The 18139-nt window shown below is 38.2% G+C and overlaps 1 protein-coding gene across 1 annotated transcript in view; it reads left to right on the top strand.

Moving 5' to 3' along the window:
* CD8A (CD8 subunit alpha) overlaps positions 1-18139 on the top strand; it is a 91983-nt gene that overhangs the window by 21260 nt on the left and 52584 nt on the right. The window contains exon 2 of the mRNA XM_053700318.1: positions 1939-2277. Within this exon, the coding sequence (XP_053556293.1) occupies positions 1939-2277 (339 nt within the window). The remainder of the gene's footprint in view (positions 1-1938; positions 2278-18139) is intronic.

Genomic DNA, 18139 nt, shown 5'->3' with positions numbered 1-18139 from the left:
GGTATTGTGTTTTTTTTTTCAGGCAAAAGAGCAGTTTTCTTTGGGGCATGCCCCGCAAAAGGCCCTTTTAAGGGCTGGTAAGGTAAAAGAGCTTTGAACTTGTTTAATTTAGAATAGGGTAGGGCATTTTTTTTTATTTTGGGGGTTTATTATTTTATTAGGGGGCTTAGAATAGGTGTAATTAGCTTAAAAATCTTGTAATCTTTTTTTTATTTTTTGTAATTTAGTGTTTGTTTTTTTGTAATTTAGTTTAGTGTATTTAATTGTATTTTAGTTTAGATATTTGTAGTTTATTTAATTTATTGATAGTGTAGGTGTATTTGTAACTTAGGTTAGGATTTATTTTACAGGTAATTGGGTAATTATTTTAACTAGGTAGCTATTAAATAGTTAATAACTATTTAATAGCTATTATACCTAGTTAAAATAATTAACAATTTACCTGTAAAATAAATATAAACCCTAACATAGCTACAATGTAATTATTAATTATATTGTAGCTATCTTAGGGTTTATTTTATAGGTAAGTATTTAGATTTAAATAGGAATATTTTAGTTTATAATATGAATTAGATTTATTTAATAAGAATTTAGTTAGGGGTGTTAGGGTTAGATAGAGTTAATATAGTTAATATAAATACTATAGTAACTATATTAACTATATTAACCCTAATATAATTAGGGTTAATATAGTTAATATATATAATGTAATAACTATATTAACTATAATATACTTAGGGTTAATATAGATAATATAGCTGGCGGCGGGGTAGGTAGATTAAATTAGGGGTTAATAATTTTAATATAGATGGCGGCGGTGTAAGGGGCTTACATTAGGGGTTAATACTATTAATATAGGTGGCGGCGGTGTAGGGAGGGCAGGTTATAGGGCAAAAGAGCTGTTTACTTTGGGGCAAAGCCCCGCAAAAGGCCCTTTTAAGGGCTGGTAATAGAGCTTATTACTTTAGAGATATTAGATTAGGGATTAATAATATTAATATAGCTGGCGGCGGTATAGGGGGATTAGATTAGGGGTTAATAATTTTTAGGTGGCGGCGGTGTAAGGGGTCAGATTAGGGGATAGATAAGGTAGATGGCGGCGGTGTAAGGGGTTCACATTAGGGGATAGATAAGGTAGATGGCGGTGGTTTTAGGGGTTCACATTAGGGGATAGATCAGTTAGATGGTGGCGATTTTAGGGGCTCACAGTAGGGGGTTAGTTTATGTAGATGGCGGCGGGGTCCGGGAGCGGCGGTTTAGGGGTTAATAACTTTATTAGGGATTGCGGCGGGGGATCGCGGTTAACAGGTAGATAGACATTGCGCATGCGTTAGGTGTTAGGTTTTATTTAGCAGATTGCGGTTGACAGGTAGATAGACATTGCGCATGCGTTAGGTGTTAGGTTTTATTTAGCAGATTGCGGTTGACAGGTAGATAGACATTGCGCATGCGTTAGGTTTAATTTAGCAGGTAGTTTAGGGAGTTACGGGGCTCCAATAGTCAGCGTAAGGCTTCTTATGGTTGCTTTTTGTGGCGAGGTGAAAATGGAGTAAGATTTCTCCATTTTCGCCACGTAAGTCCTTACGCTGTATATTGGATACCAAACTGCGCTGGTTTGGTATACCTGTCTATGGCCCAAAAAACTACGGGCGACGCCAGAAATATACGCGCGTAACTTCTAAGTTACGCCGTACATAGGATACCAAACCAGCGCAAATATTGGCATCGCCAGCTTTTGCGGGCGACGATTTTTATCGGATCGGGCCCCTAATGTTTACTAATAATAGTATAGTTATAGTAACATCTATGTACTTTTTTTACTTTGACTCTGATCTTGACATTGCATGAAGATTACTTCATCACTAATAATAGGGTAGGGACTGTGTTTTACATTAAAAACAGTCAGTAATGTTATGTCTTGTGTTTTATACATTGTAGGTTCATACCAGCTGAGAGCCAGTGGTCCAGGTGTCCCACAGAGGCACAGCTTGGTGAAGATAGATTGCAGGTTGGAATCCTGGGATTCACCAGATCATGGAGTATTCTGGTTCAGACAGAAAAAAGACATTTCTCTAGAGTCAATACTGTTTCTGTCGCCCACGAACAGGAAAACATTAGCTGATATTAAATTCCAGAAATTTGATGCTAAGAAGAGTTCAGGTTTCATGCTAGAAATAAATGATTTTGATGACAAAGACCAAGGGACATATTACTGTATGATTAACAAGAATTCTGTTCTGTACTTCAGCAATGGATTTGATCTCTACTATCTCGCAGGTAAAGCATGAACCATAACTACAAACCATAACTACAAACTTTCTGTTTATGCAAACTATATGTACAGCATGCACGTGGATAACATAAGAGCAGTACAGGTAATAAATTAACATCCACCATAGTTGTAGCAGATGCCCAATATAAATACAAATAACACATGCTGATCTTCATTAGGACTACAGTGAAATAGAAATTCACTGTATATAACAAATGGGAGGCATAAATAAGAAAAGCACAAGGATGAATATATATACATACATACAAAACAGGCACTCACTCTCTGGAGATTTTCAAATGTGCTTTAATGTGCACAAAAAATGTGGTGACGTTTCGGGCATCTCACCCCTTCATCAGACAAAGTGAGATCCCCGAAATGTCACATCATTTTTTGTACATATTAAAGCACATTTGAAATCTCCAGAGAGTGAGTGCCTGTTTTGGATATTATTACAATTTTGCCTGCACCCTGGTATATGCCATTGGAAGTGAGAGTGCGCTTTTTGTGGTCATATATATATATTGTACATGCTTAATAAAAATATTGTTAATGGAGTGCATCAAATATGTTTCATGTGTTTACAAAAGATACCACTTTGATTGCCGCCTATGCTTTGTTTACAGTCCACTGAGAATACTTCTCAGTCAGGGCCATGGTTAGTGCAGAGGTCAGTACTTTATATAAGCACATGGCTCTAATCTCTGTATAGAAAAATAACAGACTTATTTTTAACACTGCATTATCCTATTTGCATGATGGTAGAATAATCATGTGGAATTTGAGAAATTAAAGGGGCAGTATACACCAATTTTCATTTAACTGCATGGAATATACACAACTATAAAGAATAATATGCACAGCTACTGATATAAAAATCCAGTATAAAACCTTTTAAAAACTTACTTAGAAGCTCCCAAAATAGCAGTGCTGATGAGGTTAGATTGGGACACCCAGTGAAAGGGGCTGGGAAACCAGGAAGGACAGGCACTCCCCCCTCCCCTGTATATGAAAAGACCCTTTACACAAACAGGAGCAAGCTGGAGTCTGTAGACATCAGTATACATCTACAACTTTGGGCCTTGGTTAGGATTCCGAAAACCAGCAAAATATTATTTGAAAAAAAGCAAAACTATACATTTCTTACAAAGAAAAACCCTGACGAGCTATACAAATAGATAATTAACAAAACATTTATGTTGGAAGGCTGCTGTAAAGTCTTTAAAATATTTTTGAAGCAGAGAATTGTTTTGCAAAGAGATCTTCATTATTAAGCAGCAGAAGCTGCTATGGAGAACTTGTGGGGTCATCCAACCCCAACATCTTACCCTCTACCTCCTCAGAGGGGACAGAATTAAAATACCCAAAACTTAAAGATTGACAGACCAATCATGTGAGGGTTGGGGGAGGAGCAACACAAGGCTTCCCTTGCGCAATGTTAAGTGCAGTCAGCGGACGTACAGTGGGAACCTTGTCCACCCATGATTTGGACGAGGTTGAGGTTGGAGAAACTGAAAAGTAATTGTACAAGTGAAAACAAACAGAAAGGTTATAATTATTAAGCAGTTAAGGGATTTAAAATATGATTAATAGTAGAGCCTGTGATAGAATAGCAGAATACAAAAATCAGAAATACTTAGTTTTGGCTTTATAATACTTAAAGGAACTTGAAACCCAAAAAATTTATTTCATGGTTCAGTTAGAGGATACAATTTTAAACAACTTTCCAATTTACTTCTATTGTTTAATTTGCTTTGTTCTCTTGGTATCCTTTGTTAAAATGCATACCTAGGTAGGTTTAGGAGGGGGAGCTAGCTTCTGATTGGTGGCTGCACATATATGTCTCTTGTTACGGATACCAAGAGAATGAAGCAAATTTTATAAGAGAAATAAATTGGAAAGTTGTTTCAAATTGAATGCTCTATCTGAGTCATGAAGGAAAAATGTGGGGTTTCCTATCCTTTTAATACAGTCTACAACACTTTTTTAGGAAAATAAGATTAGCAAATAGAAAGCGTGTTTTAGTTTTGAAGAGTTACACACTAAAAAAAAACATTTTAGATTTGCAGTCCATGGTTTGACATCTGAAAGTCAAAGAACAGAGAATGGTAGCTAGTTTAGCACAGATTTGCTTATTGGAAGAATGTCTATTAGAGAGGGTCATCATTTGATAAATCTACGTATGTGGACATAGACTGTGGGGCCAACAGTGGAAGCAAGATTAATAGATAAATTATTGGTAGTTAATGCATTCTAGGGGTTGAAATGGCTCCATACCTTCAGGGCCAGCCTTAGGGCAAGGCGCCAAGGCGGCCACCTAGGGCAAGGCGAGCGAGGCGGCCGTCTAGGTCCCTGCCGTCAGGGGGCCTCGCGCTGGTGCCAACTAATGCTGCAATTTTTTTTTGTTAATAAAAATCATGCCATTTTTAAAAAAAAAAAATTATTGCGCCAATTTACCTTAAAGGAACAGTCAACATTCGTATTATTTTTGCATAATTCTGAACTATTTGCAGAATTATGTATCATTACTAGAGGTACCTGTAAAAAAATAAAGCAAATTAAAGATTTACTCCCCCCCCCAAATTTGACCTTACCTTCCTTGCCTTCCTCTTTTGCTCCCCTGTTTTTTTCCCCAAAAGCATGACATGGGCCAACTGCCTAATCACAACACATCGGATTGCGTCATTGAAATAAATGTAGTGCGCTCCCGTGCTGAGCAAAACAGCCAACAACTTTACCAAGCACTGGAGCACACTACATTTAGTTCAATGGCGCAATTGGGCATCCTGTGATTAGACAGTGATCCTGTGATGCACTTGTGTAAAAAATAGTGAAGAAGAAGAGGATGACAAGGAAGGTAAGTAAAGTTTTTGGGAGATAAATCTTTAATTTGCTTTATTTTCTTAAAGGGATAGGAAAGTCAAAATCAAACTTGTATGATTTAGATAGAGCATGTCATTTTAAGACACTATCACCTAGATTTAGAGTTTTGCGGCCAAAGGGGTGCATTAGCTATGCGTGGGTTTTTTTCCCCGCACCTTTTAAATAACGCTGGTATTTAGAGTTCTCTGAAGGGCTGCGTTAGGCTCCAAAAAGGGAGCGTAGAGGCATATTTACCGCCACTTCAACTCTAAATACCAGCGTTGCTTACGGTAGCGGCCAGCTTGAAAAACGTGCTCGTGCACGATTCCCCCATAGGAAACAATGGGGCAGTTTGAGCTGAAAAAAAACCTAACACCTGCAAAAAAGCAGCGTTCAGCTCCTAACGCAGCCCCATTGTTTCCTATGGGGAAACAGTTTCTAAGTCTGCACCTAACACTCTAACATGTACCCCGAGTCTAAACACCCCTAACCTTACACTTATTAACCCCTAATCTGCCGCCCCCGCTATCGCTGACCCCTGCATTTTATTATTAACCCCTAATCTGCCGCTCCGTACACCGCCGCAACCTACATTATCCCTATGAACCCCTAATCTGCTGCCCCCAACGTTGCCGACACCTACATTATATTTATTAACCCCTAATCTGCCCTCACTAACATCGCCGATACCTAACTTCAAGTATTAACCCCTAATCTGCCGACCGGACCTCCCCGCTACTCTAATAAATGTGTTAACCCCTAAAGCTAAGTCTAACCCTAACACCCCCCTAAGTTAAATATAATTTAAAGCTAACAAAATAAATGATTTCTTATTAAATAAATTAATCCTATTTAAAGCTAAATACTTACCTGTAAAATAAATCCTAATATAGCTACAATATAACGAATAATTATATTGTAGCTATTTTAGGATTTATATTTATTTTACAGGCAACTTTGTACAGGTGGCCCTTGGTTTACAACGGTTCAATTTGCACCGTTTCAGAATAACAACCTTTTCTTTCAGTCATGTGACTGCTATTAAAAAGCATTGAGAAGCAGTGGGGGGGCCTCGGTTTAGGGGTACATAGGTAGTTTATGGGTGTTAGTGTACTTTAGAGCACAGTAGTTAAGAGCTTTATAAACCGGCGTTAGCCCATAAAGCTCTTAACTCCTGACTTTTTGCTGCGGCTGGAGTTTTGTCGTTAGAGGTGTAACGCTCAATTCAGCCAAGACTCTAAATACCAGCGTTAGGAAGATCCCATTGAAAAGATAGGATACGCAATTGGCGTAAGGGGATCTGCGGTATGAAATAGTCGCGGCTGGAAAGTGAGCGTTAGACCCTTTCCTGACTGACTCCAAATACCAGCGGGCGGTAAAAACCAGCGTTAGCAGCCCTTAACGCTGGTTTTGACGGCTACCGCAGAACTTTAAATCTAGGCGTTATAATTTTTAAATGTGCTTAGTTCACTTGGTATCCCTTGTTGTAAAAGAATATGCACATATCCTACATTAGTGGGATCTAGCTGCTGATTGGCTAACTAGATGTGTTCAGCTAGCTGCCAGTACAGCAATGCTGTTCCTTCAGTAAAGGATAACAAGAGAATAAAATACATTTAATAGAAGTAAAATTGTTTGGGGTTTCCTGTCCCTTTGAAGGTACTAATAATTTTGTTACATAATTCTGTGCTCTGAGCATTTGTATTAAGTCAGTGTGATATTCTTTTTTTCTCTTGACTTGCTTTTGGATCACAAGCTTGTAGGTTCATTGGCTGCAATGCATTAATTTGCCCAAACAATTAATTAAAAAATTAAAAGATTCATTACTGTTGAGAACCAGGTATCATAAAAAGTAAAACAAATCCTCTGCACAAACTCCAATCTTAAAGGGACAGTCAACACAAAAATTGATATTGTTTAAAAAGATAGATATCGCCTTTACTACCCATTCCCAAGCTTTGTACAACCAACATTGCTATATTAATATACTTTATAACCTATAACATATTTACTTTCAGTTCTGGTGAAAGGTAGTAATTACAACGAGCTGGAGAGGTTTAACACCTGTTCACTTACTGTTAAATAGTTCTATGTATAACTGCAGTTAAACCAATCTAGGTCACTAAGAAAGCTTTTTTCTATATTTGCTGTAGCTAAAAAATTACATTATACTATATATTGTTACTAAATAGCTTCTAAACAATTTCACAACAAATATATTATATATTTATATATATATATATATATATATATATATTTTTTTTTTTAATTCTGGTAGACTAAGACTAAAGTAAGCCATAATTTGAAAGTATTAAGATTAATTTACTGTGTTATAAATCTTTGTAGGCATTTTGTAATTTTGACATGATTTCTCTGATTTGTAATAATCATGGTGGGGGGGGTATAGTCCAACAAACACCCTAATTAGCCGTTTTTAAATGGCATAGGAACTGATTAAATATAATTCAATCTAATGCGTTGGCAATCTAGAACTTAATATGTGTAGTCGTAGTTGTTTAAACCCAGCCACAGCTTATTGACCGGGATGTTCAGAATTACACTAGCAACTCGGTAACACGCCAGGGGTATTAGTTTGGGGATAGTAAATATTCGAATCATGGTTCTTTAAACTTTAGAAGCCTAATCTATATTCAACAGATGCCAAAATAAGACATCTTTTCAGATTTATTATATAAGCTAACACCAAATTCTAATAGACACTGTTTGAGAATTGCTACAAGACGCATACCACGCTATCTCAGTACACAGTATTTCAAGCAGTGTGGGTGCTACTTATTATCGAGTTAATGTTGACTGCAGACTTTATAAAGTGTATCGCATTCGAGTAACAATATACTGACCCTTGCGGTCATAGGTACTCCGGTAGTTTAGTCACACGCCAGAGGTGCAATAGGTGTAAAGGATACACAGGTTTGATTGGTAACCAAGGACTTAACATATGACAAGTAATGCCAAAATAAGGCCTTTTCCAAGATCCAGTTCATAAATCAATATATAAGTTAAACTGCTATTGGTTTAAAATTGGTTACAACACGCACAAACATGTTACTTCACCACTTAGCTTTAATAGCAGTTTATGTCTAACTCAAAATTCAGTTAAGCCTATAAAGGGTATTATATTTGGGCAACAATACATTAACCTTTGTGAGCCAAGATATCTTAGCAACTTAGCCACACGCATGAGGTGGATGTCAGGTGATAATGATATACAGGTTTAACTTTTAAGAACACTTGCCAAAATAAGGCATTATTTAGATCGGCTGTACAAGGTAATAAAATAAAATCATTACACACTCAAAACAGCCAAATATAAGACTCAAAATCCGCCAGTTTACACCCAGCACCCTAAGATGTGGACTAAATAGTAGGTCATTATAGACTCTGTGGAGATTAAAAAAAGATTGTATAAAGTAATTCATGTCTAGCTAAGAAAATCAAATTCTTTATCCTAAGATTTATAAGTCTTGCAATTTCAAATAAAGTGTAATCTAGACCCAGTGTATCATTTGGAAGCAAGTAATATATTTATTCCAACAAATTCTGTTATTAAATACAGGGAGTGCAGAATTATTAGGCAAATGAGTATTTTGACCACATCATCCTCTTTATGCATGTTGTCTTACTCCAAGCTGTATAGGCTCGAAAGCCTACTACCAATTAAGCATATTAGGTGATGTGCATCTCTGTAATGAGAAGGGGTGTGGTCTAATGACATCAACACCCTATATCAGGTGTGCATAATTATTAGGCAACTTCCTTTCCTTTGGCAAAATGGGTCAAAAGAAGGACTTGACAGGCTCAGAAAAGTAAAAAATAGTGAGATATCTTGCAGAGGGATGCAGCACTCTTAAAATTGCAAAGCTTCTGAAGCGTGATCATCGAACAATCAAGCGTTTCATTCAAAATAGTCAACAGGGTCGCAAGAAGCGTGTGGAAAAACCAAGGCGCAAAATAACTGCCCATGAACTGAGAAAAGTCAAGCGTGCAGCTGCCAAGATGCCACTTGCCACCAGTTTGGCCATATTTCAGAGCTGCAACATCACTGGAGTGCCCAAAAGCACAAGGTGTGCAATACTCAGAGACATGGCCAAGGTAAGAAAGGCTGAAAGACGACCCCCACTGAACAAGACACACAAGCTGAAACGTCAAGACTGGGCCAAGAAATATCTCAAGACTGATTTTTCTAAGGTTTTATGGACTGATGAAATGAGAGTGAGTCTTGATGGGCCAGATGGATGGGCCCGTGGCTGGATTGGTAAAGGGCAGAGAGCTCCAGTCCGACTCAGACGCCAGCAAGGTGGAGGTGGAGTACTGGTTTGGGCTGGTATCATCAAAGATGAGCTTGTGGGGCCTTTTCGGGTTGAGGATGGAGTCAAGCTCAACTCCCAGTCCTACTGCCAGTTTCTGGAAGACACCTTCTTCAAGCAGTGGTACAGGAAGAAGTCTGCATCCTTCAAGAAAAACATGATTTTCATGCAGGACAATGCTCCATCACACGCGTCCAAGTACTCCACAGCGTGGCTGGCAAGAAAGGGTATAAAAGAAGAAAATCTAATGACATGGCCTCCTTGTTCACCTGATCTGAACCCCATTGAGAACCTGTGGTCCATCATCAAATGTGAGATTTACAAGGAGGGAAAACAGTACACCTCTCTGAACAGTGTCTGGGAGGCTGTGGTTGCTGCTGCACGCAATGTTGATGGTGAACAGATCAAAACACTGACAGAATCCATGGATGGCAGGCTTTTGAGTGTCCTTGCAAAGAAAGGTGGCTATATTGGTCACTGATTTGTTTTTGTTTTGTTTTTGAATGTCAGAAATGTATATTTGTGAATGTTGAGATGTTATATTGGTTTCACTGGTAAAAATAAATAATTGAAATGGGTATATATTTGTTTTTTGTTAAGTTGCCTAATAATTATGCACAGTAATAGTCACCTGCACACACAGATATCCCCCTAAAATAGCTATAACTAAAAACAAACTAAAAACTACTTCCAAAACTATTCAGCTTTGATATTAATGAGTTTTTTGGGTTCATTGAGAACATGGTTGTTGTTCAATAATAAAATTAATCCTCAAAAATACAACTTGCCTAATAATTCTGCACTCCCTGTATACTGGTATCAATATTAATTCATTGTATTTGAAATAAAATTGACGAATAACTTAGGGCACCATCAGCATTATATGCCCCGACAAGATGCAATATAGACTTAAATGTAACCCTTGACATTAATATCTCCACCCTTTTGATATAAAGTGCAAAGGTATTTCGTGAGATATTAGGGTACTAACAGAAGGTAAATAACCAATATACAACTTATCATATTATCAGATAGCCTGAAGTCTAATATACTAAACCAGGCCTGAGTATAGGGTCTGGAAAAAGTTAATTTGCCAACAATCACATTAGATGTCACATTTGTAAAACCTTAACCAGGTACTTGATTAGTTCTACTACAAACTTAGAAAGTGCTTTACACAGCACCCAAGTATGAACCTATTGTGAAACACCCCAATCCACCCCTAGTATAAGACCCCAAATACAAACAACCACCTATACAAGAGTGGGACCCCTTAGAGGCGCCCTCTATATTTGCACAACTAGGTTACCTAACCGACCATTAGCCAATATTTACAATCCAGTTCCTATGTGTTTTTAAAGCACACACACACACATAGGCCTAGATTTGGAGTTCGGCGGTAAAAGGGCTGTTAACGCTCCGCGGGCTTTTTTCTGGCCGCACCATAAAATTAACTCTGGTATCGAGAGTTCAAACAAATGCTGCGTTAGGCTCCAAAAAAGGAGCGTAGAGCATTTTTACCGCAAATACAACTCTCGATACCAGAGTTGCTTACGGACGCGGCCGGCCTCAAAAACGTGCTCGTGCACGATTCCCCCATAGGAAACAATGGGTCTGTTTGAGCTGAAAAAAAACCTAACACCTGCAAAAAAGCAGCGTTCAGCTCCTAACGCAGCCCCATTGTTTCCTATGGGGAAACACTTCCTACGTCTGCACCTAACACTCTAACATGTACCCCGAGTCTAAACACCCCTAGCCTTACACTTATTAACCCCTAATCTGCCGCCCCCGCTATCGCTGACCCCTGCATATTTTTTTAACCCCTAATCTGCCGCTCCGTAAACCGCCGCCACCTACGTTATCCCTATGTACCCCTAATCTGCTACCCCTAACACCGCCGACCCCTATATTATATTTATTAACCCCTAACCTGCCCCCCACAAAGTCGCCGACACCTGCCTACACTTATTAACCCCTAATCTGCCGAGCGGACCTGAGCGCTACTATAATAAAGTTATTAACCCCTAATCCGCCTCACTAACCCTATCATAAATAGTATTAACCCCTAATCTGCCCTCCCTAACATCGCCGACACCTAACTTCAATTATTAACCCCTAATCTTCCGATCGGAGCTCACCGCTATTCTAATAAATGGATTAACCCCTAAAGCTAAGTCTAACCCTAACACTAACACCCCCCTAAGTTAAATATAATATTTATCTAACGAAATAAATTAACTCTTATTAAATAACTTATTTCTATTTAAAGCTAAATACTTACCTGTAAAATAAATCCTAATATAGCTACAATATAAATTATAATTATATTATAGCTATTTTAGGATTAATATTTATTTTACAGGCAACTTTGTAATTATTTTAACCAGGTACAATAGCTATTAAATAGTTAAGAACTATTTAATAGTTACCTAGTTAAAATAATAACAAATTTACCTGTAAAATAAATCCTAACCTAAGTTATAATTAAACCTAACACTACCCTATCAATAAAATAATTAAATAAACTACCTACAATTACCTACAATTAACCTAACACTACACTATCAATAAATTAATTAAACACAATTCCTACAAATAAATACAATTAAATAAACTAGCTAAAGTACAAAAAATAAAAAAGAACTAAGTTACAGAAAATAAAAAAATATTTACAAACATAAGAAAAATATTACAACAATTTTAAACTAATTACACCTACTCTAAGCCCCCTAATAAAATAAAAAAGCCCCCCAAAATAAAAAATTCCCTACCCTATTCTAAATTAAAAAAGTTACAAGCTCTTTTACCTTACCAGCCCTGAACAGGGCCCTTTGCGGGGCATGCCCCAAGAATTTCAGCTCTTTTGCCTGTAAAAAAAAACATACAATACCCCCCCCCCCAACATTACAACCCACCACCCACATACCCCTAATCTAACCCAAACCCCCCTTAAATAAACCTAACACTAAGCCCCTGAAGATCTTCCTACCTTGTCTTCACCATCCAGGTATCACCGATCCGTCCTGGCTCCAAGATCTTCATCCAACCCAAGCGGGGGTTGGCGATCCATAATCCGGTCCAGAAGAGGCTCCAAAGTCTTCCTCCTATCCGGCAAGAAGAGGACATCCGGACCGGCAAACATCTTCTCCAAGCGGCATCTTCGATCTTCTTCCATCTGGAGCGAAGCGGCAGGATCCTGAAGACATCCAGCGCGGAACATCCATCCGGACCGACGACTGAACGACGAATGACTGTTCCTTTAAGGGACGTCATCCAAGATGGCGTCCCTCGAATTCCGATTGGCTGATAGGATTCTATCAGCCAATCGGAATTAAGGTAGGAATTTTCTGATTGGCTGATGGAATCAGCCAATCAGAATCAAGTTCAATCCGATTGGCTGATCCAATCAGCCAATCAGATTGAGCTCGCATTCTATTGGCTGTTCCGATCAGCCAATAGAATGCGAGCTCAATCTGATTGGCTGATTGGATCGGCCAATCGGATTGAACTAGATTCTGATTGGCTGATTCCATCAGCCAATCAGAAAATTCCTACCTTAATTCCGATTGGCTGATAGAATCCTATCAGCCAATCGGAATTCGAGGGACGCCATCTTGGATGACGTCCCTTAAAGGAACAGTCATTCGTCGTTCAGTCGTCGGTCCGGATGGATGTTCCGCGCTGGATGTCTTCAGGATCCTGCCGCTTCGCTCCGGATGGAAGAAGATCGAAGATGCCGCTTGGAGAAGATGTTTGCCGGTCCGGATGTCCTCTTCTTGCCGGATAGGAGGAAGACTTTGGAGCCTCTTCTGGACCGGATTATGGATCGCCAACCCCCGCTTGGGTTGGATGAAGATCTTGGAGCCAGGACGGATCGGTGATACCTGGATGGTGAAGACAAGGTAGGAAGATCTTCAGGGGCTTAGTGTTAGGTTTATTTAAGGGGGGTTTGGGTTAGATTAGGGGTATGTGGGTGGTGGGTTGTAATGTTGGGGGGGGGGTATTGTATGTTTTTTTTTTACAGGCAAAAGAGCTGAAATTCTTGGGGCATGCCCCGCAAAGGGCCCTGTTCAGGGCTGGTAAGGTAAAAGAGCTTGTAACTTTTTTAATTTAGAATAGGGTAGGGCATTTTTTTATTTTGGGGGGCTTTGTTATTTTATTAGGGGGCTTAGAGTAGGTGTAATTAGTTTAAAATTGTTGTAATATTTTTCTTATGTTTGTAAATATTTTTTTATTTTCTGTAACTTAGTTCTTTTTTATTTTTTGTACTTTAGCTAGTTTATTTAATTGTATTTATTTGTAGGAATTGTGTTTAATTAATTTATTGATAGTGTAGTGTTAGGTTAATTGTAGGTAATTGTAGGTAGTTTATTTAATTATTTTATTGATAGGGTAGTGTTAGGTTTAATTATAACTTAGGTTAGGATTTATTTTACAGGTAAATTTGTTATTATTTTAACTAGGTAACTATTAAATAGTTCTTAACTATTTAATAGCTATTGTACCTGGTTAAAATAATTACAAAGTTGCCTGTAAAATAAATATTAATCCTAAAATAGCTATAATATAATTATAATTTATATTGTAGCTATATTAGGATTTATTTTACAGGTAAGTATTTAGCTTTAAATAGAAATAAGTTATTTAATAAGAGTTAATTTATTTCGTTAGATAAATATTATATTTAACTTAGGGGGGTGTTAGTGTTAGGGTTAGACTTAGCTTTAGGGGTTAATCCATTTATTAGAATAGCGGTGAGCTCCGATCGGAAGATTAGGGGTTAATAATTGAAGTTAGGTGTCGGCGATGTTAGGGAGGGCAGATTAGGGGTTAATACTATTTATGATAGGGTTAGTGAGGCGGATTAGGGGTTAATAACTTTATTATAGTAGCGCTCAGGTCCGCTCGGCAGATTAGGGGTTAATAAGTGTAGGCAGGTGTCGGCGACGTTGAGGGGGGCAGATTAGGGGTTAATAAATATAATATAGGGGTCGGCGATGTTAGGGGCAGCAGATTAGGGGTACATAGGGATAACGTAGGTGGCGGCGATTTGCGGTCGGAAGATTAGGGGTTAATTATTTTAAGTAGCTGGCGGCGACGTTGTGGGGGGCAAGTTAGGGTTTAATAAATGTAATACAGGGGTCGGCGGGGTTAGGGGCAGCAGATTAGGGGTACATAAATATAACGTAGGTGGCGGTCGGCAGATTAGGGGTTAAAAATTTTAATCGAGTGGCGGCGGTGTGGGGGGACCTCGGTTTAGGGGTACATAGGTAGTTTATGGGTGTTAGTGTACTTTAGGGTACAGTAGTTAAGAGCTTTATGAACCGGCGTTAGCCAGAAAGCTCTTAACTCCTGCTATTTTCAGGCGGCTGGAATCTTGTCGTTAGAGCTCTAACGCTCACTTCAGAAACGACTCTAAATACCAGCGTTAGAAAGATCCCATTGAAAAGATAGGCTACGCAAATGGCGTAGGGGGATCTGCGGTATGGAAAAGTCGCGGCTGTAAAGTGAGCGTTAGACCCTTTAATCACTGACTCCAAATACCAGCGGGCGGCCAAAACCAGCGTTAGGAGCCTCTAACGCTGGTTTTGACGGCTACCGCCGAACTCCAAATCTAGGCCATATTGATTTTACAACTATTGTTGAATAAAAGTTATGTTTTAAGTAAATTTATTTGAATAGAAACTTTTTGGTCCTGAATGTGAGTTTATTATTATTTACTCTAATCAGGGACGGGAGTGCTGTTCAAGTGCACTCTTTTCAGTCTTGATCCCTTCTCCTGGGCTCTAGACTTAATCTAAAAGTTGTTCCTGTGCACAAGCACCCCAGCTCATCCCAAGCTACACTTACAGACTGATATACATACAGACGTGAATGTGTGTATAGATGTATGTATGTGTATAGATAAATATATATGTATATAAACAGATATTAATCTAATCTAATTGAGCAACCCTGTATTAACAGTACTGTAGTGCTAGTGCCATTTCTTTTTCTCTCAGTATATTTATAATTTGCTAGTGTGTCAAATATAATAGTATTGGTAATGGTGCTTATTAATATCATCTATCATTTGATTCATCAATAATACTTATATTGTCCTGCTATATTTATCAAATATAAACCTGTACATTCAGCTTAAATTGTCTTATTAAATGATCTCAGCTGCACAAATATAAACCTTTAACATTAATTTACATTTAGAATATAAGCATAATGTTCTCTGAAACTGTGCTATGTATTTACATTCACAAAAACAATGTATAGACAATATTGTGTAATAAATATATTTATATATATATATATATATACACACACGCACACACACGCGCACACACACACACACACACATATATATATATATATATATATATATATATATACATATACACTAGTCCTAATGCCCATGTACACGGGCCAAAATCCCCATCCCCTTTCTCTCCCTCCTACCCCTTCCCACCCGCTCCCCCCCCCGCCCCCCTCCAGCAATGGGCCGCACACCCGCCTCCCTCCTAGCCCTCCATCGGCACCACCGCTGCCCAGTGCTTCGGTAGTTCTGCAAGACTATTTCTGCACTCAGGACCATTTCTAGAGAACTTGGCTCCCAGGGCAAAATTACAAAATGCTCCCCCCCAATTCTAAAGTGCAACATGCCTCCAAGTTTTTTATATTTTAGTAAAATGAATTTAATCCTCCTTGTCTCAGTATAAATAATCAGCTAGGGATTTTCCTGCATTCACATTTAAATTAATGTATAAGCACCAGGCTGGTAAGTCCCAATTTTTTTGCAAGAACATTAAAAGGGATATGAAACCCAGAGCATACAATTTAAAAAATAAAGTTTCCAATTTACTTCTATCAAATTTGCATTGTGCCCAGGATGTTCTGTGTTGAAGAGATACCTACGCCTAAATTTAGAGTTCTGCGTTAGGGTTAAAAAGCAGCGTTAAGGGGTCCTAACGCTGCTTTTTAACGCCCACTGGTATTACGAGTCAGGCAGGAAAGGGTCTACTGCGACTCGAGGCTACTGCAGATCCCCTTACGTCAATTGCGTATCCTATCTTTTCTATGGGATTTGCCTAATGCTGGTATTACGAGTCTTGGAAGAAGTGAGCGGTACAGCCTGTACCGACAAGACTCCAACCGCCAAAAAAACATAATTTATGTAAGAACTTACCTGATAAATTAATTTCTTTCATATTAGCAAGAGTCCATGAGCTAGTGACGTATGGGATATACATTCCTACCAGGAGGGGCAAAGTTTCCCAAACCTCAAAATGCCTATAAATACACCCCTCACCACACCCACAAATCAGTTTAACGAATAGCCAAGAAGTGGGGTGATAAGAAAAAAGTGCGAAGCATAAATATAAGGAATTGGAATAATTGTGCTTTATACAAAAAAATCATAACCACCACAAAAAGGGTGGGCCTCATGGACTCTTGCTAATATGAAAGAAATGAATTTATCAGGTAAGTTCTTACATAAATTATGTTTTCTTTCATGTAATTAGCAAGAGTCCATGAGCTAGTGACGTATGGGATAATGACTACCCAAGATGTGGATCTTCCACGCAAGAGTCACTAGAGAGGGAGGGATAAAATAAAGACAGCCAATTCCGCTGAAAAAAATCCACACCCAAAAATAAAGTTTAAATCTTATAAAAGAAAAAAACTGAAAATATAAGCAGAAGATTCAAACTGAAACAGCTGCCTGAAGTACTTTTCTACCAAAAACAACTTCAGAAGAAGAAAACACATCAAAATGGTAGAATTTAGTAAAAGTATGCAAAGAAGACCAAGTTGCTGCTTTGCAAATCTGATCAACCGAAGCTTCATTCCTCAACGCCCAGGAAGTAGAAACTGACCTAGTAGAATGAGCTGTAATCCTTTGAGGCGGAGTTTTACCCGACTCGACATAAGCATAATGAATTAAAGATTTCAACCAAGATGCCAAAGAAATGGCAAAGGCCTTCTGACCTATCCTAGAACCGGAAAAGATAACAAATAGACTAGAAGTCTTTCGGAAAGTCTTAGTAGCTTCAACATAATATTTCAAAGCTCTAACTACATCCAAAGAATGCAATGATCTCTCCTTAGAATTCTTAGGATTAGGACATAATGAAGGAACCACAATTTCTCTACTAATGTTGTTAGAATTCACAACCTTAGGTAAAAATTTAAAAGAAGTTCGCAACACTGCCTTATCCTGATGAAAAATCAGAAAAGGAGACTCACAAGAAAGAGCAGATAATTCAGAAACTCTTCTAGCAGAAGAGATGGCCAAAAGAAACAAAACTTTCCAAGAAAGTAATTTAATGTCTAATGAATGCATAGGTTCAAACGGAGGAGCTTGAAGAGCCCCCAGAACCAAATTCAAACTCCAAGGAGGAGAAATTGACTTAATAACAGGTTTTATACGAACCAAAGCTTGTACAAAACAATGAATATCAGGAAGATTAGCAATCGTTCTGTGAAAAAGAACAGAAAGCGCAGAGATTTGACCTTTCAAGGAACTTGCAGACAAACCTTTATCCAAACCATCCTGAAGAAACGGTAAAATTCTCGGAATTCTAAAAGAATGCCAGGAAAAATGATGAGAAAGACACCAAGAAATGTAAGTCTTCCAGATTCGATAATATATCTTCCTAGATACAGATTTACGAGCCTGTAACAT

This window comes from Bombina bombina, chromosome 2, assembly GCF_027579735.1.
Source record: "Bombina bombina isolate aBomBom1 chromosome 2, aBomBom1.pri, whole genome shotgun sequence".
NCBI classification, from domain to species: Eukaryota; Metazoa; Chordata; class Amphibia; order Anura; family Bombinatoridae; genus Bombina; species Bombina bombina.
Note: the sequence above shows the minus strand (reverse complement) of the source record. Positions and strands in the feature narration are given on the sequence as shown.